The sequence below is a fragment of the Branchiostoma floridae genome, chromosome 6, assembly GCF_000003815.2.
Source record: "Branchiostoma floridae strain S238N-H82 chromosome 6, Bfl_VNyyK, whole genome shotgun sequence".
Lineage (NCBI taxonomy): Eukaryota > Metazoa > Chordata > Leptocardii > Amphioxiformes > Branchiostomatidae > Branchiostoma > Branchiostoma floridae.
In genome coordinates, this window is record NC_049984.1 from 11,813,619 (window position 1) to 11,834,644 (window position 21,026).

At 39.7% G+C, this 21,026-nt stretch overlaps 1 protein-coding gene across 4 annotated transcripts in view; it reads right to left on the reverse strand.

Annotated features, from left to right (window-relative positions):
- LOC118417906 (thioredoxin domain-containing protein 16-like) overlaps positions 1 to 21,026 on the reverse strand; it is a 29,732-nt gene continuing 8,706 nt past the window's right edge. Inside the window, exons 2-25 of one of the 4 annotated variants that reach the window (XM_035823663.1) lie at positions 17,677 to 17,759; positions 14,130 to 14,203; positions 13,681 to 13,755; positions 12,943 to 13,064; positions 12,360 to 12,456; positions 11,724 to 11,877; positions 10,835 to 10,995; positions 10,231 to 10,324; positions 9,526 to 9,564; positions 8,786 to 8,921; positions 8,511 to 8,530; positions 8,385 to 8,390; positions 8,143 to 8,169; positions 7,995 to 8,016; positions 7,293 to 7,445; positions 6,679 to 6,738; positions 5,837 to 6,011; positions 5,231 to 5,358; positions 4,352 to 4,439; positions 3,792 to 3,936; positions 3,270 to 3,418; positions 2,925 to 3,014; positions 2,299 to 2,395; positions 1 to 1,790 (exon numbers count right to left, since the gene is read on the reverse strand). In XM_035823663.1, the coding sequence (XP_035679556.1) occupies positions 2,344 to 2,395; positions 2,925 to 3,014; positions 3,270 to 3,418; positions 3,792 to 3,936; positions 4,352 to 4,439; positions 5,231 to 5,358; positions 5,837 to 6,011; positions 6,679 to 6,738; positions 7,293 to 7,445; positions 7,995 to 8,016; positions 8,143 to 8,169; positions 8,385 to 8,390; positions 8,511 to 8,530; positions 8,786 to 8,921; positions 9,526 to 9,564; positions 10,231 to 10,324; positions 10,835 to 10,995; positions 11,724 to 11,877; positions 12,360 to 12,456; positions 12,943 to 13,064; positions 13,681 to 13,755; positions 14,130 to 14,203; positions 17,677 to 17,759 (2,150 nt within the window). In that variant the 3' untranslated portion in view covers positions 1 to 1,790; positions 2,299 to 2,343. The remainder of the gene's footprint in view (positions 1,791 to 2,298; positions 2,396 to 2,924; positions 3,015 to 3,269; positions 3,419 to 3,791; positions 3,937 to 4,351; positions 4,440 to 5,230; positions 5,359 to 5,836; positions 6,012 to 6,678; positions 6,739 to 7,292; positions 7,446 to 7,994; positions 8,017 to 8,142; positions 8,170 to 8,384; positions 8,391 to 8,510; positions 8,531 to 8,785; positions 8,922 to 9,525; positions 9,565 to 10,230; positions 10,325 to 10,834; positions 10,996 to 11,723; positions 11,878 to 12,359; positions 12,457 to 12,942; positions 13,065 to 13,680; positions 13,756 to 14,129; positions 14,204 to 17,676; positions 17,760 to 21,026) is intronic. The other 3 variants (XM_035823664.1, XM_035823665.1, XM_035823666.1) reach the window with 3 other exon arrangements.

Genomic DNA, 21,026 nt, shown 5'->3' on the forward strand with positions numbered 1-21,026 from the left:
TTTTCTTTTTTAATCCACAATTATTTTATTGCACCTAAACAAACCTTCCTTATCCCTAATGCTTATCCATATGTCTATAAATTTGTTTTTTTTTCACAGTTCCAATCTCTCTGCATGGTAAAATATAAGGTTTGATACAGGGAATGATAAAATGTACATTGTATTTGTTACCAGAAAATAAGCAAACACTAGACTAAGAGCTAGTATGGCTTATTGCTTATATCACCCACAAAACTACATGTACATATTTTACTCTTTCTCGCCTATACATAAGGCTCCCGTTACCCTGGAGTAATAAGAGCTACTGTAACAGCAGGTCAAAGTCTATATTGTACATCAAAAACTAGATAAGAGAGAGTTTGTGATGTACAGAATACATAGACTTTGACCAACAGTTGCTTGAAGTAGGCTCCATGGTAATGTGAGCCTTTAATATTTTCCATGTACATGTAGCTACATTGAATGTTTACTCATCATAAGACATACATTTTGTATCTTGGTAGTGCTGCGTACACAAAAATCTCATCTGGCCGTTCACTTAGTTGCATGGCAAGTCCTTTGGTATCAATTCAGAGAAAAGCACCAGTAAACTGTTTTTGATTTGTTACATTCCTGGGTAGTGAGACTACATCATCAGGACACCATATGTAATGTCAAAATACTGCATGTTTTATGTATTCGTCTTCAAGACAACACTAGTATCAAAATACAGTGTCAGGAAATAGCTTTGTTCCTGAAACCTATACCCTCACAATATAAATATAACACCAGCAAGCACGAGCACACCCTGTGCAAAAGTCTTAATAAACATACATGTAGTTGTTATAAACACCTTTCTCTGTAAAATAGAATGCCTCAAAAATATAGAATATGTTCACCTGACTGAATAAATACACTCCTGTTCCTGTATTATGAAAATGTACACCCAAATGTCAACATACATCGAAATCAAATTGTCACTATTGATCACTAGTATCTAGAAATTCTTCTTTACCCTTTATCAATTCTTACACCATTTACTTGAAAATAAGGCACTTGTAGACAAAACCAAAGACTCTTAAGCAGAAAAATATGTTACAGACTTGAATTTTAGTGTATAAGAAGTTACACATGTATCTCTTGGTCCCATATGTTGTTGGAAGCTTACTATCATATAAATGCCTTTCATGTCTGGCACAGTGTATCATATCTTAACATCAATAACATAACATCACCTGGTAATATAGACACACCCACCCTGAAAAGACTATCTCCAATGCAATGTCTCCCAGAAAAATGCATTGCCCGTATAACTTCCCTGTGTACACCTGTACAAGCATCTAACGTCTACCAACATAACACCACCAGGTAATATAGACCCCCCCACCCCAAAAAATTGTCTTGATAGATCATCTCCAATGCAACATCTCCCAGTAAAATACATTCCTGTATAACTTCACTGTGCAAGCCTGGGGAAAATGCAATTAGAGATCTCTCAGACACACCGTTTTTTGGAATGTTGGTAAATATATGCTCCCCAGCAGATAAATGTTAGTGATTGTTACATCAAAGCTCTGTGTGCTTGTGAAGTTTGACGTCAGGTTTGCTGAGCCTGGATCCTTCAGTAGGGACCTCCTCCTCCTCAGGCACCTCCTCGTCTTCAGGCTCGATCCCCTCCGTCTCAATGTCTGCCACGTCGTGGTGAATGGAACGCTCGTTCCTCTGCTTGGCAGAGTCTCCCTCTGAGTCGATGAAAGCCAGGAAGTCGTAGCCAGGCATCATGGGTCCCCATTTCTCCTCCTGCAGCTCATCTGAGGAGACACAGGAGGCAGGGTGTTCTTGTGGTTAGAATTGTTAACTTATAATCCATAGCATACCCGAATTGTGCTTTTGGGAAAGGCATTTTACACCTATTTACTTCCTAGATTCAGGTTAAAAATGTGTACATAGCTTTGGTTGGCTATGTCCTCTTGGACGGGACATAAATACAGAGGTCCGATGTTTAAGAAGAGTCACACCTTGAGCAGTGTTATTACAGATCTTACCACCTATACTTGTTGAAAACAGTATAGGTGAGTTTATCAAGCCTCACAGCCTGGCCTTATGCAGCATACTAGCATATGTTCTGTACAACACTGGTATGTTACTATTAATAGTGTTATGTGCAGAATCTTTTTCCTGTTGTCAGACTCATCTGACATCATTCAGATGGCATAAAGCTGGTTCTCTACCATTCATATTCATTAAAAAAATACCTATTTTACTGTAAGTAAATATTAATTGATGCAGGACAGCTGAAGAACAAAAACATGAACTCACTGTTGGCCAAGATGTCACCATTCTCACAGCCACGGACCCAGGCAGTCACCTTGTCCTTTGAGAGGTCATCGGGGTAAGGGTACTCAAACACTCCTCCCTGTAGGGGATACAAGGTGGCAAACTGGTTAGAGTTGTCAATGATGTGACTAGAACCTAAAGGCTCTGGGTTCGAATCCGTAAAAGGCCCCAATGCTGTACCCTTGTGAACTTAACAACAATTCTACAATTCTTCTAACTCAACTCCAGTGAAAAGAACTACATAGCTTTGGCTAAGGGAATGAGGAGTGGCAAACCTTAAACATGGTTAAAATCTCACTGTTCTTATTGAAGGGAGTAGAAGCCCATATAAAGGTTTGAGTGGATGAACCCTTATCATAATGTTTGTACTAAACAACTGTTACTGTCTGTACAAAACATTTGTGTTATGCCTAAAGGCAGTTTCATATTTATGCAAAACAAGGACAGAGTGCTTGATGGAAATAGTAGAATTTGTAGATATGAGGGGTTGAGCCAACTTCTGCATCTATCACATTACCATATCTCCTATACATGTGTATCATCACAAGTTAAGGTCTTCTTGAACGACAAATTTAAGTCATTTCAAAATAACATTCTAATGTTCTCACCGTCTTGTGCTTGACCATGACCAGTGCAGGAAGACCAGCATTTGGCACATAGAACTGGAGAAAGTCTGCTCCCAAGAGGCTGGACTGACCCTGGACAGGATTAAAAAGTACAAAATGATACATACACATGAAGTATGCTACCTTATGATTCATCCTGTAGTTGTTGTGTCTTCATTTGATAGTTACTGGTACTTCCCTGGAACATGACACACTTCAACACAATTCAATGAACACAACAATTGTTACCTACAAAGTGATACATAATCTGTTAGGGTTACCATCTGGGCACCAAAAGTTTTGCTATAAATCCATGCAAACCCAGTTTAGAAAGGTTGTGTCACTTACATGTTCATCTGGCAGAAAACAACAGGAAGTTCTTCTGCTGCAGCAATCTGACCGACAGACTCCAGCTCTTCCCCCCTCCCTCCAAATAGAATCACAAACGGTTTGTCTTGGATGAAGAACGAGGGGAAGTTCTTTGGGGTCAGCTCAGGCTGGGCAAAAATACAGAAAGGGGTTGATAACATTTTTTATCACAAAGTAAGAAATTAACTCCACAAGACGTAGTCTAAGTCTTCTAAAAGTGAGAAATAAGAAATATTTAGAAACATCTAGAAATAAGCTGAGCCTCTCTAAAAAAAATTGTTGATTCTGAATTGGTGTTAAGTGGTGTTACTTACATGTGTAGGTACAGACTGCAGTACAATGTTGCCTCATATCTTAACCTTGAATGCTTTTAAATTAGTTCTTCCAACACATACAAAACTTCATTCTTTCAAACCTCAAATTTCCTTAATCATTAAAAAGTAGTTCTCATTATCTATCGTATTGTTAAGTACACTAAAATTTCCCAGTAATATTACTTACGAATACAGGAAGGCTGGCTAGCTGGATGAATTTGACGAGGCTGGGTTTGTGAAAGATCTTGCCAGAGAAGAGTTTGAAGGGCTGGTACTGGTCATCCCTCTTCACCACTACCACACCTGGTACTGAGGAGCCATACATGGAACCACTGAAACATACCAACAATGATGTTAACATCATCTAGCACAGTGCTACCTACTGTTGTCTAATTTGTTGGAAGCAAAAAAACACTGATCATTTATTAGAGTTCACGCTAGAAAAAAGGAAGGAAATATTTTGTTACATATAAATTACGCCATGCATGGTATCCACATGGCATTTGATGTTACAATTCCCTTCTATTCTGTGTACAAACTAATTTTGAGAAAGAAATGAATAGGGATCATACTATAATGATATATTTCTTCACTCACCATGCCTTCATTTTTTTGATAATACACAAATTGGACAACATTGGTTAGAGCAAGAGATACTGTATACTTGTAATTTGCTGAGATATTGCAATTTTTGATATACATTCTGAAAAGAACAGCATCAATTGATAAAGAGCAACCTCCACTCACACTTCTTGAGCCAGTGCCTTGTCTTTGACCAGGCCCAGAATGAAGAGCCCTTGTAGTTCTCGGGCTGCAGATGTGAAAGTTTCTATCTCTGAAACAAAAAGAAAACTTTTAAGACAAAGGTCTCATTGTTTGGGCATTTCAAATCAGAAAACACCTTGCTTCAGTGGACCATACAAGGTTTATATATCTAACATATTCATTAAATTTGTTAGTAAAATAAGATATAATTCTACCCTATCATGCATGTTTTAGGCTCTCGATAACGATGATACCGGGTAATTGATTCTCCTATCAGTTTGACAGATGAGTGAGAAGACAACTCATGTGGGGACCAACTTTGGATGTACATGGACTGCTGCAGGGTAATGATCAGACAAGGTTGAAGCACTGTTTCCTTATTCTTTTTCTTTTCATGATTAACAGCTACTCTGTTGGCTTCAAAGGTCCTCATGCCTTATTATGTTTGCTGGCTCTGTTATGGGTAATCGCTTCCCAGGAGTTGACCTTCAAATTGTCCCTGTACAATGTCTTGTGATTAAGTTAAAGTTTGCCCATGCATCTAAGATGCGTAGGGTGGCGCGCATCTCCACTTCGAAGCCCTTGGGCCAAACATTTTTGCAAGTCACCACAGCAGGGGGCTGGTCCACTGGTAGTGATGTGTGTTTAACTTCCATCCTCTTCCTCATTAGTACTGAGTGCTAAGCATAGAAAGCAGCATGTACTATTTTTAGAGTCTTTGGTATGACTCGGCCGGGGATCGAACTGACCACCTACCGAATGCAAGGCGAACACTCTGCCCACTCGGCCATTGCACCGGTTAGTGCTTGTGATTACTGATGATAAAAACATGAGAGGAATACATGATGTTCAACACCACACCTGCTTGATCCTCCTGCCCCATCAGTCCCAGTACAGCTGTGTCAGTGGCCCCTGCTGACAACACATGTTCTCTGAAGTTTGTCACCTCTTCCACAGTCTTCAGCTCTACTGGGGCTGGCAGCTGGAGACTGGGAAACACAATAATTATTGAATTCTCACAGCTGACTTTCCATAAAGGGACATTACACTTACTACATCAACTCACAGATCTGGCATCTTATCTGCATTCATGGCCTTTTATTGGGTGAGAAGTTAAGGTGTATGGTACAAAAATAGTTCAGTGTGACATGTGGCTTTGTGGATAGGGACAAAGGGGAAAATCATAAAAATCTGATTCAAAAGGGTATAGAATATATCAACATTGCTTCCCTTTCTTTTCCCATACATGACAGTGTAAACAGTGCATTGGACATTCTTTTCTGTAGCTTTACGACATGGTCTTAACATTCAATTCATGTAGATGCCATACATTTGGTTTACTCTGGTTTACTTTGTTTATAATGATTCAAGCAAAATGATAAATGAGAAAACACATTCAAAGTCATTGAACCAGCTGGTTTTATGCACTACTAAGATATATGTCAGTAGTGAAGAGAATATACTCACAGCTTGACAAAGTTGACCAGAGCAGTTGTGTCCAGCATGCCCCTGTAGTCCTTCAGGTACTGACCATCACGGTACACCTTCGTGACGGGGTAACTGGACACGTTGTTCAGCTGGCACACGTCCGGCCAGTCATCACACGCCACGCGGGCCAGCGGGCTGCTGTTGGACGGCTCATCTGTGTCAGGAAAAGTACAGCTTCATTGTGAGCTCAAAAACCATAAAATAAAGTCAGGCACGTTTGACCAATTGCTGATGACACGTATCCAGAAGGTCACATGTTAATAAGATCATGTGTCCATAACTCTTGTGAGTTTATGTTCTGAAGTGATTAGTCATCAGTATTGATCCTGAAGAAATTGAAAATTTGATCCGTGAGTCCTTTTTAAGTTGGAAAAAAGTTTAGCTTTGTACTATGATTACTACCAACACAGATGAGCTTCCCTCATGAATAAAGTGCTAGCATCATCTATCACTTGGACTGCACAAAAAAGTAACCTTCTTGGTGATGAATGTGAAGATCTAGGCACATTGGCACACCAAATCCAATAGTGTCTTTTAGCACAGATTATCTGAGAGGCTCAATGGGCGTCACTCTACCGTCAAGTTAGGATAGTCACAAAAGTACTTTTCCCAAGGGCACAACATCGTGGCATGGCAGGGTATTGAACCCATGATTCTGAGCCAAACACTTTAATCTTTCAGCTTTTGGACTATCAACTATGTACCAGTATTGGATGCAACTTGTCATGTTTCAGAAGACCAGGTACTAAAGCATATACAAAATTACAGCTGTGATGAGAATAAGAATTGCTGTCTTTTGATGTAACTGGGACAATGCTTACCTTTTAAATCCAAGGATGCCTCAGAGTAGGATGACAGGAATGCAGCTGATCTTGGCTCCCCTGTAATGTGGACATGGTAGAAAAAAATGATGTAACTAGTCTACAACTGTGATAGAGTTTCTTTGCATTGCACATTGCTCACTAAATATAAGGCCTTCATTTTAGAGTTGAATTGAGATTTGAGAATATAGACAACTAAACCAGTCATGTGTGCAGAATGACCATTTCACCTAGTACAGAGGGTAAGATATGAATGAATTTTATTGCTCGAACCTTGTACATAGCACAATGTACGGGAAGAACTTATTTACAAGAATACTACGAGGCTAACCTTATCCTACAATAAGAACTACAAAATGTCATTGATAAAATAATACACGAAAAAATAAAACGTTATCGTAATGTATCAATGATTTGGTTTCGCTTTCAGAAGGAACTACAAAGCAGCTCACCTATTTAGGTAGGTGTAGGAGTGGGAGATGATAAGAGAACATGGAAAATATATAACGTTACAGAGCAATTGACCTATGTAGGCAGACACATGTATAGAGAGGTTGGACATGCTAACAGTTGATACAAAAAACATGTATCAGTGATGACTGTGAATGACATACATGACAGGTAGAAGACTACGACTAGCAGCGACTTCTCCTTCAGCATGGCTGGGAAGGTCTTGTCGGTTAGGGCGGGGGCGTACGTGAGGTCCAGCTGGGCGTACCTGCCTCGGTACACAGCCTCCGCTACTACATCATCCTGGACTTCTTCATCTGTAACAGAACACAGGAATAGCTTTAACTGAACTGCAACGGGATATACTGTAAATTTACTTATTTTCAAAGTCTTTCCATGTAGTAGGGGGAAAAGGATGTTTTGGCAGTGTTTTAAATTCATAGTTAGAACTATTCAAATCATTAATTATGTAGCTTCACACGACCTTCCTCACTCACAGGGGTAAAATTATGGGTACCTGCCTTCAGTCGGGTATGTAAAATACTAGTACTACCTTTTCTGTCTGTGCTTTGTAGGTGGCACTGTTAAAATAAGTTACGAATTTGATTGCAGTGCCATATTGTCCATGTCTGTCCCAAAAGCAAATAGATTGTTAAGAAAACAAGGGAGACATATCAATCTGTGGTGTTGCCCATTTGTGGTAGTGAGTCACTGTGAAGAACCATCACAAAATGTTCAAGATTTACAGTAGCACTCAGCCACATTTTCAAATGAGATGCTTTGATACTCAGATTTTTTAGAAAATCAATGATAGCAAAAATAGAATAAAGAAAAGTCTAAAGAACAAAGAAGAAAGGCCTACATACCTGATGAGGGCCCCCAAAAAGTCTAATCATTAGCCAGAAAAAACACTTATCAATAAATTATACACTCAATGATGGCAAAAATATAGAAAAAAAGCACTAAAAAGAAAAGAACAGAAAAAAAGGACTTCTGTGGGCATAGACTACATACCTCTCCCTTTGCCGAAAAATCTGCAAATTAAAAATCACACACTATGCAATAATTGTCAAACAATTTTCAAACCCTGGGTGTCAGGAAACTACACTGTACATCATCGTTGCATTTAAAGCAGGACTAGGGTTATTGCTGCTTTGAAATGCTTTCATACTCAAATTTTTGGAAATTATTGATAGAAAAAATAACATTTTAAAAAAGTCTAAGAAACAAATAAGAAAGGTCTACATACCTGCAAAAAATTTCTAATCAGAAGCAAAAAAATACTTATTAATAAATGATACGATCAATGATGGCAAAAATAGAAAAATGACAGTAAAAAAAAAGAAAAGAAAAAAAGGAGTTATGTGGGATGCACTACATACCTCTAGTTTTGCTGAAAAATCTGCAGAGCAAAAATCACAAACTATGTATTATCAATTATTTTCAAACCATTTTTACATTTCAGGTGTGAGGAAACTAGCATGACTAGTGTTATAGCTGCTTTGAAAAAAAAATCTTCTCCCTTTTTTGTGTGGCTGCCATATCTAACCATTATGGGAATTAACTAGTACTTCTTCAAGTGTAAAGCAATATAATGTAATGACCACTTAAAATAAATCTAATGCTAAGACTAATAATGGCAGAGTCATGTGGGTACCTGGTTCATCAAAGCCTTCGTCTTCATCTTGAATGATCTTCTTTCTCTCAGTGCTTCTTCTGTGTTCAGAAAGTAATACCTCAAGATCCTCCACCAAAGGGCCCTCGCTGAAGTGGTGCATGAAGTGCATGGTGTCCTGTAGATACATGTAGTTAGAAAAGTATGTATTATTATTATTATTATTGAATGTATAAATGAAAGACCTTTATTGTACATTCATGCCTAGGCAGGCTTGGTACAGGTCGTTGGTAGTAACATATTATGCAGAGAAGCAGACACAACAATATACAATTGTATGAAGGTGCTATTAAAGCTAACAGAATTGTCAACATCTTCTCGCTTCTTTGTACAAGTGTATAATTATGTAGGAATGGATAATGTTTGATATACAGGGTTTATATTAGGTGCATCAAAAGAAACGTAGAAAGATCATGTGACTGTATAATCACCATCACCAAACTGAAAGTGTCAGGCAACAGGGGTCGTGGTAGACGTGGTAGAGAAAAACTTGGATGGAGTGTGTTAGGGGGGACATCAAGGTGTGCGGTCTGACAGGGATCGACCCACTGGACAGAGCCTCATGGAAGCACGGCGTGAAGACTATCTGACTGCTGCCTACCCCTGCGTCAGGGATCCCAGCAGCAGTATAATCAAACAATGATTAGTGAGTGGGTGAGTGATCAATATTATCCGTTGCTGTGTTCCCCTCACCAACTGTGTGAAGAAGGCTGACTCCTTACCATAGGTTTCTCTGCTGTTTCATTCTGGTCCAGACTTTCCTGCAGTTTCAGTGTAATGTGTCGTAGTTACTCCGGACAATATATTATATTTATATGTACGTCCATGACATACCATCACATCCATTCAAAAATTTTGAAACAAACTACAACCAGAAGTTCAGCTGCAGCACCAAGGTCAGCTGCCAGGAGGCCCTTACTCAACGCTCAACCCCTGACTTTTGTCATGCTAACACCTAACCACTTACCAAACATCTGATCACTATCCATTCAGAGTTCATAAAGCTATTGCTGTCAAATTTGCAAAAAAACAGACACACACAGACAAAACCAACACAATACCACCATTGTACATGCTTGTAATGCTATTAACCTCCTTGGCATTACACACTGGCAGAGGGAACAATCTAAGTTCCAAAAAATGTCTTCCAATATTTCTCACAAAATCTAACAATAAATGAAGAGGATGCAGACAGAAATACCTACGCTACAAAGTCAAAGTCAAAGTCTAGCCAAAAAAGAACTGATTTTACAAAATGTTTAGCAAGATAAGTGAACAACACCAGCTGTCTTAGTTGATATAGTTGTTAATGCACAAAATTGGTGCAAATCCATGTGCAAATCAGTGGTAGGAGGAAAACGGTGGTTTTTGACATGAATTTGCAATGGAGAGATGCACTGCACAAATAAAACAGGTAACAGCCATACCTGACCATAGAGTTGAACAGCAACAACAGGCACTTCCCTCAGTCTCTCTGTGTCTGTAGCCAAACTCTCCAGGGTGATCTCAGAAGCAGTATCTCTGTACAGGATACACATATCGGTTACATGTTATTAATATTAACCTGTTTCCCATCATCAACTACAAGACTAGAATGTGGAAGGACTTGAGATAAGAAAACCCTGTACTAGTATTTGTCTTCGTACCCTATTCATTGAATCCAAGTTTTGATGCATACCCTTTCAAAAAGTCAAACAATCATTCATATTTAAACATCACATCATGTTTCAGATACAATTTAAAAAAATGATCCAGGTACAGGTAAATAAACAAAATACTGCAAATGCCGAAATGTTTGCGTTGGTTTTATGGCCATTTCACCGCAAACTTATAGCCACCGCGAACATTTGTCCATTATAGTATGAGACTACAGACTATGGCGCTACCGCAAACTAAAAACCACCGCAGAATCTCCATTTTCCCGCTAACGCGAAAGTAAATCCCCGCGAACTTAAATGCATTTACAGTACTACACTCTACCCCTAGACCTATCTACAACTCATATAACAAACGACCATGGCATGTCCTTACACATTGAGAAGGATGACTCCAGCCTGGCCCCTCAGTGCCCTGCCCAGCTTGTCTGCCACCTCCCTGGCCTCGTGTTCGTTACTGTTGTCTGTTGCCACATACACAAGGTGCAGGTTCATCGTTTCATACGGAGTGGGCTCTTGGTTGATTGGCATGTCCACCTATTGGGGGTGAAAAGCAAATTTTAAACTAAAGTGAAAGTGATCTCGACCCAAACTACACACTGGCTATGAAAGATAGAGAAAGACAGACCATGTACAGTATTTATGGGTTCATCATGTTGGCATAATGGACCAATGTCTCAAACACCATATCGAGATTCTATTTCGAATGCCTCCATAAAAAACAACCCTTGGTGGAAACAGAAATGGCAAAATAAAATAGAAATATGCCTTCTTTGTTGAAGACTTCACCCACAGAGTACAGTGTACCATGAATAGCGGACCACAGCTTAACATCCCGTCCTAAGGACTGTGACCCTTTCCAATAGTGATTTGAACTCCCAATCTCTTGATCCTGAGGCAGGATCACTAGTGCACTAACCATTGGACTATGCACAGGGATGGAAGAGACAAGACTTACAAGACTTATAAGATGACTTATTAGTATAAGACTTTGACCAGAAACAACTTCAATTTAATGCAGCTTGATTCAAGTTGAAGGCACATATTAAATAATACACATGTATCACTGATAAATCAAAGACCATCCAACAAAATACACACACCAAAAATGAGGGATAATAGAATTAATAAACAAAAAGAATGTTTAACAAAAGGCTATTAAAGTCATGTTGAAACTGTCCAAACTTGCTCCAAACTTGCAAAGTTCCACAAACATGAATAAGTGTTATAATGTTTGGCATAGTTTGAAAAGTCCTGTCACTTACATAGTAAGGTGTCTTGAGAGTCCTCACAAAAGCCAGGACATCCGCGAGAACGATTGAGTGTTGGAACCTCGTCTGACGACATGTCTTGGCTGTCTTCTCTTCCTCGGAGCAGTGTAGAACCCAGATGGCCGGCTCTTTCACACTTTTAGCATCTCTACAGGAGCACAACATGATTGGCCTCAGTTGCAAAATATAGTTTCTATGTGTACCTTCATGGACAGGAAACACCATTGTTTTTGCTTCGTTGATTTTTTATTTTCATTCCAAACATATAACATCAGTGACCTGTACCAGACAGCTGTCACTATGGTTACTAGTAAAGTAGCTGGCATCCTCTTGTGTTCGACTACACTGTGTAGCAAGTGGCAGGATAGAGCTGGAGGGGCTGGTCACCATTTACATGTACATGAATGTGTTTGAGTAAGAATAAACAGAGCAGTAATTTGTTAGGCTATCTAGAGCATGTGAAGGGAAACATTATGTATTTGCTTGCAAATATCACCTAATTCTCTACTTTTTGTTACGCCCCGTACTAACAAATAATGCTAAAACCATTGCTATATTTTAACAGCTATAAATAAGAGCAAAATATGACTTTATCACATCATTGTCAAGAAATATGAGAGATAACGCCACCTGAGATCAGCTTCCTCTGCAACTTTCTTGTTTGTTGCGAAGACAAACTTGTAGGTGGAACCATAGGCGAAGGCAAACTCCATGAACACTCTGTGCTCTTTGGGACAAAAAAAGGAGAAAAAGTTGTCAGTAATCATTACTGTGAGATCTGCACAATCTGTGAGAATGAATTATTCTCTGAATCAAACCTTATTCATGTTATAAGCAATGTTCAGTAGCAAGATGATACACTCTCATCATAGTTATGAAATAATTTCTGCAATTATCAGAGACATGCGATTAATTGGCTTGCAATTAATTGGCTTCCAACATTTTCCTAATTTATTGTAATCAAACTCGACCTCGCGTCCACTAGCCTAACCACCTGGCCATTAGATGCCACAGACCTAATGCAGGTATGTAAGCATGCCACATACTTTAGCACGTTTCGACGGCGTCAAAAGTGCACAGGAAACAGACAATGACGGCAGTCCCAAGGTGCCATATGGGGTACCCACAACAGCTGTTTCTTGCGGTCTCAACATTGATACAAGACACAAACAGTGGACTTTACTCGGTCGTCGGACCTAATGACAGAACCTACGGTATGTTCCAATTGCCTTCTGCCAGCTGAAGATGATGTCCTTGTCTCCCATGTACCTCTGCTGCTGGTGACTCAGGTCGATCCAAGACTGCAGCACAGGCACTTCTGATGACAGCAGCACTCTAGGACAGACATTATAAAGAATGTTATCACAGCACAGTAATCACGATGCTGATACGTTTACGAAGGTTAGCCATCAAGGTAAACAATATTGAAATACAATTCAATCTTTACAATTGGATAAAAAAACAGAAATCTACTTCTGATGCTTTGAGTGACATCCATCACTCTTCTTTAGGATGATGATGATAATATTTCATCACAAAATTTAAAATTGTATTGTAGTAGCATCCACGCCATCCTTTATTTCATTTTGTTTTGTGTGACAGACAACTGATACAAATTTTGTTTCTTTACTTTGAGAATACTTTCAAAAATAAGAAGAAACTTGGACCATGAATATTGATTTGGAATTTTATTGCTGCTAATATCTAAATCTGTTAGAGTTTTTGATAATATGTCCGAGTATGTTATTGGTTATTTTTTGGTCTGAGTGGGTTGGTGTTTATCTGTTTGTCTGTATTTTCCAGGTATTTGTGATCAGCATAACTTAGAGCCTATGAATGGATTATGATCATGGTAATTGGTATTGATTTGGTGTTTTGGCCCCTGGTGTGTGACCTCAGTAATGAAGCAGAGGTTCTGGGTTTTGTATCTTTTGTATCATTAGTGACTCACTGGAAGATGTTGGATGCGATGGCATCTCTATCATACATGGTGTCCAGAGCAAACTTTGCCTCCACACGGTCATTTCTGCAGGGGGAGAAACAACATATTGTAACATCTTCATTCCATATATGAGAGATATAAAGTGTCATGCCAGCTCTAGTTTGCATTTGATTTATTGTGATAACTCTGTGCTGATTTGTCTGAATTCTAGTTCCAAAAGACTCAATGTGCAGCCTATTCTAAAGCATAGAAATACCCCTGATATTGTTAAAAGTAATCTATGAAACACTTAAGGGACAGAGGAGAAAAACTGGCCTGGTAGGCAGGTAGCACACTACGAATCGGCTGTCACAAACACAGTTGAAACACTGTATTGAATCAAGATGATCATTAAACTAAAGGATAAGGAACTGAGATCAAGAGTACAAATAAGATAGTACAAATAAGATAGTACAAACCTGAAGGCAAAGACTGACATGTCCACGTCTGGTTTGTCGCAGTATGCGGCCACTGGGTCAATGTCACAGTTTACCTGCAGGGTACACAATGGAGGGCAGTGGTGGATGAAATTATTGGCAAATCCCAGACATAGAAGGTAACTACCTTGATGAGAGGAAAGTTAGGATACTAGCTCTGATCTACTCTAGATTTAAGAAAAGATTTTGTAATATTTTTAGATAACTGACTTTACCATAGCCTGACTAAATCAAGCTTTTAGCAGCCCTTCCACTGGTCGCTTGTGTCCTTTCACCTTGAATTGAGAGAGCCATTCATGTTCCCAGAACTACCAATAGGAGCACAGAATTTTTAAAAATCAGTCCAATAGGAGCTCAGATTTCTCTGGTCACCATGGAAACCAAACATCATAGCATCTGACCCAGGCCATGATAATAGACAGCACTCTGTCTGTCAATGATTGGTCAGTGTTAGCACATAGAGGTGGTGTTCATCAAGCTTCTTGGAGAGGATGTTCAATAAGTTGTAGACAGTGAGAGATTGTGTAACAATTAACGGCTAACTCTTCCATAACATCATGCATATGTTTCTGTCTAATGTGTTATGCTAAAGGCTTCTGATGCATAATGTTATGTTTAGAAGTGTTTTAACTTTAAGTTTTCAAATTTAAAAAAAACTAGAGTTCGGGGACCTCATACCTCCATGAAATATTTATTGCTTTTTTGTGGATGGTATGTATGTTTATAGTCGGTTGTATTTGAGAGTAATGGTTATAAATGTTATGGGAAAGTAGTGATGTATTTATTTAATGACACAGAGGATGTCCATCTGATTAGTAATTATTAAAATGTGACACTTAATTGTGGAATGTGCGTTTAAGAGGTCGACGGCATATGGTAGCGTGGTGTTCCTTAAGCTTGATGTTTGGCATTTAAACTGTCTAAGGTTGTCAGCATTATTGAGGTTCGACTATGTGCCTCAGAGCGGTGTGGTGGGAGGAAGTTGGGAAACTCAGAAAGAAGAAGGGATGTGGCCAACTTTAGTCAGATGGTGATTTGGTTTTCCACCAATATGTCATAACATCACAGTCGAACCGCAGGTCACCGTAGAACGCGTTATTCTCTGAAATACGGCTTACGCCGGGTCACGGACTGACCCCACTGCATGCATGAGTGTAAACAGCAGCTTATTTTGCAACAAAGACACATAGATATACATAATGTTTATACTTTTTCGTATCTACATGATTTGCCCAGCACAGCCATGTGGATATTTATTGCATTGCAAAAGATCAGCCAACGTTGTGGCCCCTCAAAAAAAAGCAATTTTCGGTCTGTGTATTTGTGATTATCTTTTCTCCAGTTGGCCGGGGCACAATCAGTTTTGTCCACAGTCGGACAGTCCAGTTCCTCACCTTTACATTGATACCAAACTTGAAGGGCAAATTTGAGGAGAAACGGTTTTGCCCCCAAATTAACTGCGAACATGCGCAAATCACAGTGGTGAAGTTTCAGTCTGGTTGTAGCTACCCAAGCACACTACCCTGCGGACGGACCCAATTTTTATACATTTCGCATTGTGTCACAGACCTCATTAATTGGTACAAGAATCTGAATGGGTGTGGCTGTCATATGCAATATAATAAGTGACATGATGATAATCAAACACACATAGACACAGAGTTTTAGTACAAAGTGAAGAGTTTTTAAGATTCATCATATTTTGAGTCAATCTGTTTCGAACTCCTGGTCCGAACCTGGGTTCGAACGTTGGAACCCAGCCGGTACGTTCCATCTTCGTGCCGCGGGGGTCAGGCCTAATGTTGCAAGTTCAACCAGCATTTGGAAAAGTTTATATAACTAACGGCTCAAGTCTTGTCGTCGCAAATAGATTTCGGGAAACCCACCAAAATAAAACTAACATTATCCAGAAGCCAGAATAAGTAGGATTCATGTGCAAGCGTAATGATGTCAAAACATCATGTCTGAGTTTTGTAAAGCATAGTGAAAGATCAGCGTGTGCGGTTTCTCTTTCGAAAAAAGACGCCAGGGAATTTGACATGGCTGTAGTTTTTTGGGGGGCAAAACCGTTTCTCCTAAAATTTACCCTTCAAGTTTGGTATCAATGTAAAGGTGAGGAACTGGACTGTCCGACTGTGGACAAAACTGATTGTGTCCCGGCCAACTGGAGAAAAGATAATCACAAATACACAGACCGAAAATTGCTTTGTTTCGGGGGCCACAACGTTGGCTGAACTTTTGCAATGCAATAAATATCCACATGGCTGTGCTGGGCAAATCTTGTTGATGTGAAAATGTATAAACATTATGTAGGTCTGAGGTCTTTTTGTTGCACAACAGGCAGTTGTTTATACGCATGCAGCAGGGTCAAACCAGGACAAACTGCGTTCTGGCTTATGACCTGTCCAGAGAAGGCTGCGCAGAACGGATGCGCATAGAGCTCTGCGGTTCGACTGATCAGCTGTTCACACGGTACAAAAATGAGATGCACACTTTCCTCTGATAGCCCTACATCAACTGTAAGATGAATACTTGGCGCCAACCCCGTCTGCTAAAAAAACAAGTACCATTGGCTACGAAAGAGACAACTAACAACTGTCCCTTATCGTAACGAAATCAGAACATCTGTATCGCCCATAAAACTTCTGACACCCAACCCATGTAAGATGAGAGGACCTAATGGCATTTTAATCACCATGTCACTCAAATCAGCAGTACAGTATGTGAGACATCCATACCTGTTAAGCATTACCGTTAAATGTACCACAACTTCTTACAATTATACTTACGCTTCACATCTCCATGATATCCTAAGCAGACATAAATAAAACTAATTATCATATTAAAAAAACTCGGGGTTCCCCAAACAGCTGTCATACAAATCACCTCACTATCTGCTTGGAGCTAAGCCCATTAACAAACACTTAAAGCACGATGCCTGTTTCAATATATCGCAGATATAGGGGGGATTTCTGATATTATTACATCGAGTATAACGACAGATACGGCGCCCAAAATCACATCGATTCGAGCTTTCATCACAGCCCACAAACACAACAAGTATGAAACCAATCCATCCAGCCGTTCTTGAGTAATCTTGTACACAGACAGAGACACATAACAGAAAATATAACCTCCATGACATTTCATGGAGGTAACTACTGTGCCAACTGTTACAAATATTTCAAACAGTCCTAAGCAGACATAAATAAAACTACTGGGGGTTCCCTAAACAGCTGTCACCTCACTATCTGCTTGCAGCTAAGCCCATTAACAAACACATACAGCACGATGCCTGTACCAATATATCTCAAATATAGGGGTGATTTCTGATATTATTACATCGATTATAACGACAGATACGGCTCCCAAGATCTCATCGATTCGAGCTTTCATCACACCCCACCAACACAACAAGTATGAAACCAATCCATCCAGCCGTTCTTGAGTAATCATCTACACAGACAGAGACACATAACAGAAAATATAACCTCCATTCCATGACATTTCATGGAGGTAATTAACCTACCCTTCCAAACTGCACCTGGTACAGTTTCATGAAGCTTGCGGCAGCATCAAATGATTCCAGAAAGTGTTTCAGTCGCTGCAGTCCTGTAAGAGGAAGCAAAAATTAAATCACTCATTATGATAACATTGCAACTATTTCTACAAGTCAAGTCAAGTCAAGTCTACAATTGGAAACTGACAGTGAAAGCAGCAAAATCTTAACGTTTTCGGGTTGGGCAGGGAGATTGCCAAAATATCCACCAGAACCAAGCATTGAGGTAAGCTAAATTATATATCATGTTCTGATGTGACACCAAGTGATGATGTGACACTGTCTCTTGTGAAGACAGCCAATGACATGTTATTGCTTGCAGTTATGTCCATTAATTTAACTAGAGTTCGGCGACCTCATACCTCCATGAAAATTTAGAGCTTTTGTAAATTTTATGCAATGAATGAACATTAACATAATTTATGCATGGTGTTGTTCATCATTGACTAACGTACACATGTCACAATAATAAAATTCCCATCATTAATCATAAAGAGGTTTTGCAATTTGTACATAAATTATGCAAATAAGTTCCTCATTACCATATTTGGTTTCTGCTTATATTCCACCTATCATGATTAACAAGTGTTACATTTATTGAAGTCCAGTTATATTGCAAACAATGGAATTATACAATGTCCTCATTAATAATGCAACTTAAGTCCTCATTTGCATAACATGCATATAATTACGAACATCTTTGCCCAAGCTACCTACATGCCAAAGATTATGTCAATCCGTCGATCCTTTCTGCAGTTATCCTCTTTGGAGTGTCTTTACAAAAAAGCCCCTGCAGTTCCGAAATTAAATGTTAGGGGGCTGAAACCTGCCCCACTTTGTCATGACACTGCAAGCTATCTACCACCTGAATGTCAAGACCCTATCACGTCCGGACAAGAGATACATAAACAAGGTAGAGAGTATGTTTCAGAATTCATAACAAACACCTGCGACACATTGATGTAAGATGTTTACTGATTATGCAAAATATATATAACAGTGCTCATTATTGATGTCGGTATGTGTGTACATCTTTGAAGCAGCAAGGAAATATAAACATGTATCTATTCATTTGCATAGCAAATATATACAAGTATCTCTTGCTCTTTCTATATACATATATGTAGATATGATATTCGTACATATAAACGTTATATATCCTCTGTATATAAACCATACCTAAACTTTTGCACACATGATTATCAAATATGCATTGTCAATAGTGCAGAAAAGTAAACTTTAAAGATTCTTTGCGCAAAGAAGTTTAGTCTTCATGCAACTTAGGGTGTATCATCAGCATGATCAAGGGTTAAGGAAATACAGACCATGTCGTGGTCTGAGTAGTATGTGTCTACAATGTTGACCTGTGCGCTGCAATTTGAATTGATATAAACATGATCCAAAAGACTACCCTGGTCAGTGGTTGGAGTTTGAACTTGTTGCTTGAAGCCGAACTGCTTCATGACTGTCAGGATGTCGTGGTCTGGATATTTTAGGAGGTCAAAATTGAAATCCCCAAGAATGATTGTGGGATTTTGGAGTAACGGTAGCATATTTTGCAGCCTTTCCATGAAGATGGCAGGTGGGAAGCATGGGGGTCTGTAGATGGTGACAATGTTGACTTTGGTGGCTGATTTTGTGACAGTAATGGCTGTGCACTCCAGTTCACTAGCCGTGACTGCAAGTTCTGCGGGGCAGACTGCTTGTGTAGCAACAGTCATTACTCCACCTCCTAGCCTTCCAACTCTGTCAGCTCTGAAAGATTGGGCCTCTGGTAATACAAGGTCAATCGGTTCCTGTCCTTTTAAAAATGTCTCGACAAAGCACAATACATCTGCCTGAGGAACTGATTTGTCAAGTTTTAAGTCATCTAAATGCTCAAGGTACGAACGGATGTTTAGCAGTCGGATTTGCATACCGGACATCGTAGTAACAAAGGGCAGCGGTACCTTGGGTGAAAGTTTTTGGCGAAGACGGTTCATTTCCTGCACTACATCAGGGTTACATCTAATTGACTTGGGATCAAAACCTAGAAGGTACAGGCCATTCAAGGTCTTGACCCGGCTCATGGCAACATAACATTGACCTGGCATGAAGTTGCTCTTGTCGTCCATTGAAACAACAATTCTGTCAAGTGTTTTGCCCTGTACTCTGTGAATGGTACAACCCCATGCCAAGGTCAGTGGAAATTGTGCACGTTGCGCTTGAACCGATTGTTTACTGCCAGTCAAAATTGGAAGGGTTTGTCTCTTAATGGGCACTGCGCCTGGGTAGCTGTCTTTGTACTGACTGTCTGCCATCGCCTGTCTACCAACACGATCACTGTCAAATGTAACTAACACAGTATGGGCGTCATTTTGTGTATTGTCAATGCCAACTACTTTCCCCAAGGCACCATTAACCAATCCATCAGAGACATCGATGTTGACGGTCACCATGACCCTGGCACCTACAGCTAGCGATACAGTTTCTTTTAAACCTCTATCGTTAGACGTCTTGTATGAACCAACATCTACGAGGCCTGTGTATATGTCTTTCTTTGTGTCAATAGCCTGAATATGAAAATGCTGCGTCGAAAGTTTCTGTAGATGGTCTTTGTTGTGGTCATCAACTTCCCTGTTGGTTTTGAAAACATGTAGAACTTCTGATGGGTAATGAGGATCTGTTTTTGATATGATCCTCGACTTTAACACGGTGATGTCGTCTTCCGTACATTCAGCTGTTCTCATTCTAAGTAAGAGTTGTGCAAAGTCTTGGTCTTCTCTTTGCCGCACACATTCTGTCAGTTCCATCATGGTGAAGTTCTCCTCCCATAGTGATCCGTGTAATTTGGCATAACTGCGGATAGATGTAGAAAAGAAATGACAATGAAATAAGGATCACATTCGAAATTTCTGTGCACACGAAAATACATGCACACATAGGGTAAGTGACATATGAACAATGCTAAGTGGATATGATCAACTAGATGATGGTAGCTCACCTGTCAGTAGGCAGGTCGAACACATGCCTTTGTCCCACGGGTTGCAGCTGGAAGAGGTCGCCCACGGCCAGAATGCTGACGCCTCCAAACCTTGAATCAGGGTCACAGGTGCCACAAATATCCTCCAGGCGACGATGGGTGTGATAAAGGTGATCTGAACCTAACATCGAACATTCATCTATGATCAGAAGTTTCAATTTTCCAAGGCGTAAGCGGAGATTATGCAACTTCTCACTACCAACAGGCTTGTATTCGTTGCTCTTCTTCGGACCACCACCAAACCCGAGAGCCGAGTGTAAAGTCATCCCATTTGATGTGAATGCTGCTGTTCCAGTGA